The sequence below is a fragment of the Cystoisospora suis genome, assembly GCF_002600585.1.
Source record: "Cystoisospora suis strain Wien I chromosome Unknown contig_500, whole genome shotgun sequence".
In the NCBI taxonomy this organism is placed as follows: domain Eukaryota; phylum Apicomplexa; class Conoidasida; order Eucoccidiorida; family Sarcocystidae; genus Cystoisospora; species Cystoisospora suis.
In genome coordinates, this window is record NW_027153301.1 from 49364 (window position 1) to 57279 (window position 7916).

The 7916-nt window shown below is 54.4% G+C and overlaps 1 protein-coding gene across 1 annotated transcript in view; it reads right to left on the reverse strand.

Moving 5' to 3' along the window:
• Window positions 1-6160, reverse strand: part of CSUI_001266 (myosin heavy chain) — a gene marked incomplete at its 3' end in the record, with an annotated part of 8509 nt that extends 2349 nt beyond the window's left edge. Inside the window, exons 1-10 of the mRNA XM_068061472.1 lie at window positions 6058-6160; window positions 5339-5726; window positions 4796-5066; window positions 3841-4605; window positions 3388-3590; window positions 2743-2959; window positions 2136-2441; window positions 1770-1975; window positions 696-1159; window positions 206-327 (exon numbers count right to left, since the gene is read on the reverse strand). Of these exons, the coding sequence (XP_067926557.1) occupies window positions 206-327; window positions 696-1159; window positions 1770-1975; window positions 2136-2441; window positions 2743-2959; window positions 3388-3590; window positions 3841-4605; window positions 4796-5066; window positions 5339-5637 (2853 nt within the window). The 5' untranslated portion in view covers window positions 5638-5726; window positions 6058-6160. The remainder of the gene's footprint in view (window positions 1-205; window positions 328-695; window positions 1160-1769; window positions 1976-2135; window positions 2442-2742; window positions 2960-3387; window positions 3591-3840; window positions 4606-4795; window positions 5067-5338; window positions 5727-6057) is intronic.
• Window positions 6161-7916: the final 1756 nt, after the last annotated feature.

Sequence of the window (7916 nt, forward strand, 5' to 3'; positions counted from 1 at the left end):
ATAGATACATAGACAGATAGATTCGCTGCATGAAGCGACTTTCTGTTTCGCCTCTGCACTGTGGGAGTACTGTCGGTGACTCCACAAAGAAGCATCTTCTCAAAGCGTTCTGTTGGTTCCGCCGGCCGCTGCTACCCGAAGAAGTAGGCTACCCGACTATGTTAACCTCTCTCAGCTCTCTTGCACCGAAGAGGGATGCGCCTACCTTAGTATTAAAACACTTTTTCTCCAGCTGCTCCGCCTCGAGGTAAAGCTCCTCGTTCTTCTTCTTCTCGTCCTTGAGAGCTTCCTGACAGGTAGCGAGCTGCACCTCCAGTCGACTGTTTTCTGAGCGAAATACACACACAAGTCACCAACAAAGAGAGCTGGGACGGTCACAAGTTGCGAAAGACGAGTGCTTTAGTCTGTCTCTCGGTGACGTCACTGCACATAGCCCCCCGCTGCGGCGGGCACTCCAGTCCAAGCTGGACTCGACACGGTCGTTCGTAGGCCATGGTTTGTACAGGGCCAGACCGGAGCACTTCTGACTTCATTCATGCCAATGAAGAGGCGTCCTTGAGGCGACGTCTTCGGGAGCTGTGCTTGCCCGGTACCGGCATCCGGCGGTGAGGTACGCCTGTCTTGAGAGAATGAGAGGCGCTGTGCTTTTGGAGATAGTTTTTTCGAGTGAGGCCCACCCCACGACGAGAGCTCACCAGTACAAAGCTCAGCGATCTTCCTTTCTGAGTCGGCAACACGATCTTCCAGCTCATCCTTCATGTTGCAGACGGAGGCAAGCTCCCGATCGCGTGCAGTCAGCTTCAAAGCTGTTTCCGATTCCGCCCGAGAAAGAGCCGCGAATTCGTGCTCGCAGGCAGACAGGCGCTTGCTGAGTGACTCTTTCTCCTTGACCACATCTTTGAGCTCCTTGGTCACGTCTTGGAGTCTCTGCTCAGTAGCGTGTAGCGTCGCTTCAATCTCAGCCTTCGCAGCCGAATTCATGCATAACTGCTGGTCCCGTCCCAGGAGTTTCTCGTTCGCTACAGTGAGCGCCAGGTCCAAATCTGCCACCTCCCTCTCTTTGGCTCTAATTGACTCTTCTAAAAAAGACCGCGTCTGCCTCTGGGCGACCGCCTCCTGCTCGTAGGAGCAAAGTCTCTCCTCAAGTTGTCGTCTTTCCCTGAGGTATGGACCGAAGGAGAGAAGCCAAGGACACTTGGATTGGCAAAGGAAACGAACGGCAATGCTTGAGTGTGGGTTCTGCACACGCTAAGCCTCGCTGACAGGGGCGAAGACTGCGGCCAAGTTGATCTCCCGTCTCCTCCAGCCAGACAACATGTCATGCAAACCGGACGGCTGCTTCCTGGCTACTTACCTGTGAGCGCTCTCTAGCTTCTCCTCGGCACTGTATCAGGAACAAACAGGTCGAGATCAAGTACAGCGATTTCCTGTTCTTGTCGCAGCCCCACGGGCGAAGCAGTCTGCGTGGAGGGGTCACTCGGGAAGGCGCTTCCCCACGACACCCACGCACTTCGCTAGTCCGGACACCGGCTTCCAGGTTGACGCGACACGAAGAATCACTGCGTCACCCCGTCTGTCCCTTTGGCGTGTCCGTCCCTACTGAAAACCCGTCAAGGCCCAGCCCGAGGTCTGGCCGCTTCACCTGCTTTGCTGGGACGGACTGGGTAACGGGCGAGTTCCCGTTGGCAAATCTTGAAAGCAGGTACAGAAATGCGTGCTACAGGGTGTCTTATATGTGCGCAAGTCTGTTTTAGGGACGTTTGACGCACAGCTGCTCAATCCTCAAGGAAGCTTGCCCGCAGAGCTCCTCGATTCCATCAGCCAGTAGTCCTTGAACACGACGAACTGTTTCAGCTGTCATTCTCCGAGAAACACACACGTCAGCTTGGGCTCCCTCTTGTATCGGCAGCTGCTGCACTACGCAAGTCCAGATTGCCTTCAGATTGTCCTTGTACACTCCGGCCTCCTCTGTTCGCTGCGAGAAGCGGTGTGGAAGCAGGAAAATGTAGCGGAGCTTTGGAAGGCCCGCAGACGAGTGAACTCCCGGACAAAAGGCGCTGTCCCGAGGTCTTCATTGATTGTTGAGAGTCAGTATGTAACCCCCCGGCGTCCGATCTACCGGTCGAATGACTTACAGCAGCAATTTCTTCACGCAGGAAACCTATATCATTCGTACGCTCTCTTATCTGCTGATTCTGCATCAGAAGATCTTTCTCCAGCTCCTGGTTGCGTTTCTCTAAAGTCTCGCAGTTCCCGAGAAGAGTCTTGGTCTTCTGTTCCAGAATTGCAATCTCGGTCTCCAACCGATCACGATCCTCCCTTAGGGCGTTAGCCTCTGCTGTCAGACTTTGTGCTTGCACTTTCTGAGTGCTGATTGTGCGCTCCAGAACCATAGTCCGCTGGCGCAACACTGCGGCCTCCCGCGCTTTTTCTGTGCAATCCTGAAGTGCAAAGAGACCCCAGTGTATACTGTCTGACGGAGGTCGCCCACACACGACCTAACGGAGTGCACCCAGAAGAACTCAGCAGCTGAATGTGAACACCTGGTCGCGGCCTATGGGACGGCTGTCCATCTGGACCTCGGGTGCTCTACACCAGACACCAAGCTGAAATTCCGACACGCAAGTCCAGTGCAAAACACGGTCGCCACATGCCCGCAGCACCTGGGACTAACCCCCCCCGGTCATACTCGCGGAACGGCCAAACAACATCCCTCGCGGTTGGGTCCCAGAGTAAACCGACCAGTAGCTTGCATTTTACATTTTGGAGAGAATCCTTGAGCTTTTCAATGCTCCGCGTGGACTCCTCCAGTTTCGTCGCAAGCAGCTTGCATTGCTTGACAAGGCCCCTATTTTGGTTAGTCAGGGTGAGTATCATCGCTTGCATACGTTGGGCTTCAGCAGTCCACTTCCTTCTTTGGGCGTCCGACGCCTTAGCATGCTCGCGACGGATATCCTCACTGAAGCACACCCGGGGACCGTGCAGTTCTTTTGTATTTCCGGTCAGTACGCCCCTCTTCACTGAGCCCAGTCCCAGTGTGTAAGCATTCACACTTCCTCTCCTCGGCGTGCTGTTGCCCAAGCTCTGTACAGAATTCCCGTTCGCTCTACCTGGTGTCAGCACCGTGACTCTTCTGAAGGTGCCCGCTCCAGGCGCAGCAACATGAATGCGGAAACGCAAGAAAACCCTCGACTGAGTAGCAGCGATCACGGCGATATTTCTAAGGTGAGGTTGTTGCTAGTATCCATTGCCTTGGCTCCGATGTTTTGCTCGCCTAGCAGCCGTCAAGGGCCAGCCGCACCTGGCTTTTGTCGGGTGACAGGCGGCACGTGCAGTACTGGGACCTGCAATTTGCTAGGCTCACGCCGGCGCATCAGCGTCACTGACCTGACCTCCTCGAGTTTCCGAGCAAATTCTAGCTCCTTCTGCTCTTCCATTTCTCTCAGCTTCGTCTTGAGCTGCCGCTGAAAATCTTCCTGCATCCTGTCTATCTTCATTCGGTGGTCGGAAGCTATTTCTTCGATCCGGCGTTTGAGCTGACCGAGAGATGCTCTTAAGTCTTCAATCATACGGTCTTTCTCCTCAGATTCCTCGAAAAGGGAAAGCGCAGGCACCAGAATCCCAAGCACCTTTCCAGCATCTCTTCAGGTGCCGACTAGACTTGATGTGCCCCTCTCGAAGTGCGTGGCGCGGGCTCTTAGCCCATCCGTGTAAGACCATTTCGTACATTTCCAATCCTAAGTGCTTTCCAACACTAAATGCATGTTACTAGCACTAAGCTGCAGAGGGATTCAAGCGTATGAGTGCTGCGGCGGCTTCATTCGTCTGTACAGTCGATACCTCTTGGGATGCGTCAAGGAGGTGCTGTTTTTTTTCGATGATATCCCGAGCTCTATGCAAGTCCTGGTTCTTCACTTCGAGCTCGTGGTCGCGGTGCTGCAGCTCGGCGTCGTGGTCTCGTTTCTGCTGCTCCAGTAGCTTTTTCAGATGCAGAACTTCTTTCTCGTTCACCTCCGCGTTATAGCGGGCGGTCTCGAGGTCCTGCTTGAGTCTCCCAGTTTGCTGGTCGGATTGGTTCCGCTGCTGCTCAAGCATCTTTCTGAGGTGCATAATTTCGCTGTCTTTCATCTCTCCAGCAGACCGAGCAGCGTCTAGGTCCTTGGTGCGCTGGTGAACTAGAACCTCGAGTTGTTCTGTCTGGTGTTCGGCAGTTTTGCGTAGCTGTGCCAGCTCAGCCTCCTTTAGTTCTAGATCTGCCCGCAAGTTGTCGGACTCCTGGGCCTGCTTCTCAACCTGTGTCTCAAGCATTCCTATGTCTTTCTTCATTTGTTGGAGTTCTGTAGTTCTCAGCTCGCATTCAGCTTGAGAACACCTAGCTTCCTGGGCTGCCTGACGGAGGTGCACATCCATGTGGGCCTTCTCCTGCTCAGCCGCTGAGCGGACCTGCTGAAGCTCGCAGTCTTTGACTCCTGCTTGACAGCGGAGCTCCTCTATCTCTCTCGTTCTTTCTTGGAGATGCTCGTCAAGCTGTTCGTTCCGCTTCCGGGCGAGTCGTAGCTCGCAGACCAACTTCTGGCGTTGCTCTCTATACTGGTTTATTCGGATCTGTGGTTACGCAGAATATAGCGCACTTCTTTCTGTGTCTGACGCCAGGAGAATATCCAGAGGGAGAGGAGGAATAGAGGATACTCTGGAGTTCTGGGACACGCGCGCAAGAGAACGCCAGGCTAAGAAGACGTGGAACCGCTGCAAGCTGGAGCAGAAGAATTTAGGGAATACACTGGTCCGTACGTACCGTCGCCATCCGCATGCGTCTATCCATCATCTGCACCAGCTCCTGGTGTTTCTTTGCCTCGTCATCGATATATCTCTCTAGCCGTTGCTGTAGTTCTTGGCTTCGGACCTGGATGGCAATCTTCCTTCTTTCAACTTCTTCTAAGCACGTTTGTGTGTCTGTGAGTTGGCACTTCAATTCAGAAGCGTGAGCTTCGAGCGAAGCCTCCTTCTGACTGACTTTCAGGAGATCTTGTTTACACATGCTTGAGTCCTCAAGAGCCTGTTCGTACCTGTAGCAGTGAATTGACACCCAACAACACGTCTGCTCGGAGGCGGCGACACTTCCCGCTTCAACTACAGCCTGGCCCGCACCGCGCCTGGCTTGCAGAGACTCTGCAGAATCGGAGAGTTCCCAAGGACTCTGTCCGGCTGCAGCATAGCAGGCTGTGTCCGGGGGTCAAGCAGTTGCGGCGCCTGCAACCGGCACTTCAAATTTTCACTGTATTCGCAAGTAAGGCAGTCCCGTGTATGAATCCGGTGCCCTCAGGGCAGAGTGCTTTACGGTACTTCGCTGCCGCACCGCTTCTTATAGTCCGAGCAGTCCTTTGTGAGACCAGCGATCTGGGCTGCCTGCTCCGCGCACGTAGCTTGGAGTTCGCGGAGCTCGTGCAACACCGCGCGTAATCCGACGTTGTTGCTTCCCATTATCTGCTCGATTTGCTTGTTCAGTTGGACGTCTTTCTGCTCGAGCTCGCGGCGCAGGGCTTCCTCGCTTGCCTCGAGGCAAGCCACTCGGCGTATGTACCCATTGATTTCTCTCTCTTTGTAACGGAGCAACGCGTCCTCGATTATATCTTTCATCCTTTGCTCGGCCAGCCTTCCATAGCCTGGCGTTGCCTCTAGAGCCCCTGAAGAATTGCGGACAGACGTAAGAAACTCGACTGCGACTCCTGAGAATATCTACAAAACGTAGAAAGCCGGGACCGTGTGTTCTACCAACGGCCATCTTTCGCTTCGGTGGTCCGGGCACCTGAGGAAGTTCCTAATTTCCTTCTCGCCCCTCCAATGCGAGAAGCTCACGGGCACGTACACACGCAGTCGGGTGGTGTTTGCGCGAGCGTGAGAAGCCCCGAGAGTTTGTCAGCAGAAACTCAACTGCAAGGCTGCGATTGCCAAGAAACTTGTAACACCTAAAGAAAATCGTGGTGTACCTCTTTGCTGAGTTCACGGGTCGCACTGGATCCAGGACATTCAGGGCGAAGCGCCGCAGAATCGACTTACTGAGCGCTTCGTCCTTAAGTACGTCTTCGCAGACAGAGGCGACCTTGGCAGCTAGCCCCTTGAACCTTTCATCTGTCAACCGCTGAATGGTCTGAAGGTGATCCTATTTTCAGAGATGATGAACAAACATGGCGCAGACCGCTTCACGAGCTACTTGGGCAGTCCGGGGCAACCTTCCACTAGCGCTGCGGTTGGTGAGGTTGCTACGTACAGACTACGCCAGTGGTGGGCAAATGGGTCGAGGAAGACAAAGCTTCGTGGCTACTGCAGGAATCCAACCACAGCATCAGTATTACTGCTTCTCGTAGACAAGTGCATGACGAAAATGCTTTCGGGGGGGTATACTACGCTTTCAGGCCGTTGAGAATCTCTCGACCGGCATTTGCGGTGTGCAGTCGACCGCTGTTCTGACAGGCGTCCTTAGTGGTTCTCACGCTGTGCTGCTCCTGCGCAGCGGCCGCGGCGGCTGCCGCAGCGCCTGCAAACTGTTGGGAACATTTTGTCAGGCCTGCTGGACACCTTAATGTTCTGCTTGATGAGCTGCACACGTAGCCCTGGGCAAACAGAAAAGGCCAGGTGTCAATAGACCGTAGCTGTGTGCCTCAGATTCTCAGAAGTGAAACAGTGAGCAGATGCAGTGCCCAATGCGCGTTCGCAGACCTCAGGGCACCGGATCGGGAACATATCTTTTAGGCGCCCCGAGAGCTTCAGTAAATCCCACCATCAGCTGTTCGGAGCGCTGGCAGGCTGCACTCTCAACCCCAGCTACCGGCGCCATCTGCGATTGTAAGGCCGTCAGTGCCGGGAAAATTCTGTGTCGCTGTGGTCCTGTGCACTGTGGCGTACTCTGTTCTGCGATGGTGCCGTTGCTCCTCCGCGTCACTCTGTGATGTGATTCATTCAAGAATCCGTGTTTGTGTGTGTTAGGGAAAAGTGTCCAGTTGGCTGAAGTCCCTATCCTACCCCACAGATGGAGTGTAGGTCCTCGGGACTGGCACTCCTCAGCATCGTCCTCTGTCAACGGCGAGGAAATGGCCGTCCTCTTCTGCGATGCTGTTAGGAGTCATCGGCAGCGCCTCATGCTGGCACATCGGGAGGCCGGCACTTGGTCTCCTGGCAGCTCTGTCCAGTCCGTCGTTGAAGCCCTCGGCCATGGATGGATGTGTCAAGCAGCCGGCCGAATTTTCGGGAACAAGTTCACTGAATCCCGGTAACTGGCAAACGCACGCGCTGGCTTTAGTAGAGCACGCGGAGACGACGCCAAAAGTAACATGACAGCAGCGTCCCTAGACTGGTCTGAAAGTGGGTAGCCGGGGTCACCAGGGTCCGAGTCCCGTCTCCAGCTTTCGGCGATGGCATAACCCCAGCCAATAGCGAGGGTGCAGTCCGGCGCCGAAAATCAAAGTGAAACGACGGTATGAGTGGGACAAGCCGGAGTCTACCACCTTTTTTTCGGAGAAGACGGGACTGATAAACAGAGTCAGTCCGGGGCAGGCAAAGTTCCAGACAGTATTTCAAGCAAGTTTTCACGGGTAATGAAGGCTTCTTTAGGCTTTAGGACCAGGCTTAGGAGCAAGCAGCTCGCTCTGGAAGAAGGAAGCGAAAATCACTTGCAGTACTAACTTGATCATGAGTCATAACTTGCCAGAACGGGGGATACAGCAAATTGCTTTGTAGATAGTACTTTACAAGCAGTTCCACTTCGAGGGATGCTTGTTCATTGTTTACTACACGTGGTACCGGAGAGCCGCGTCCTCAAGCGAGACTTCTCCGCTAGTGACGCCGTTGCTTGATGAGCTGTTCAGGCCGTCTAGGCAGAGGAAGCCAGCCGGCACATGCATGCCAGACGAAAAGTCGAA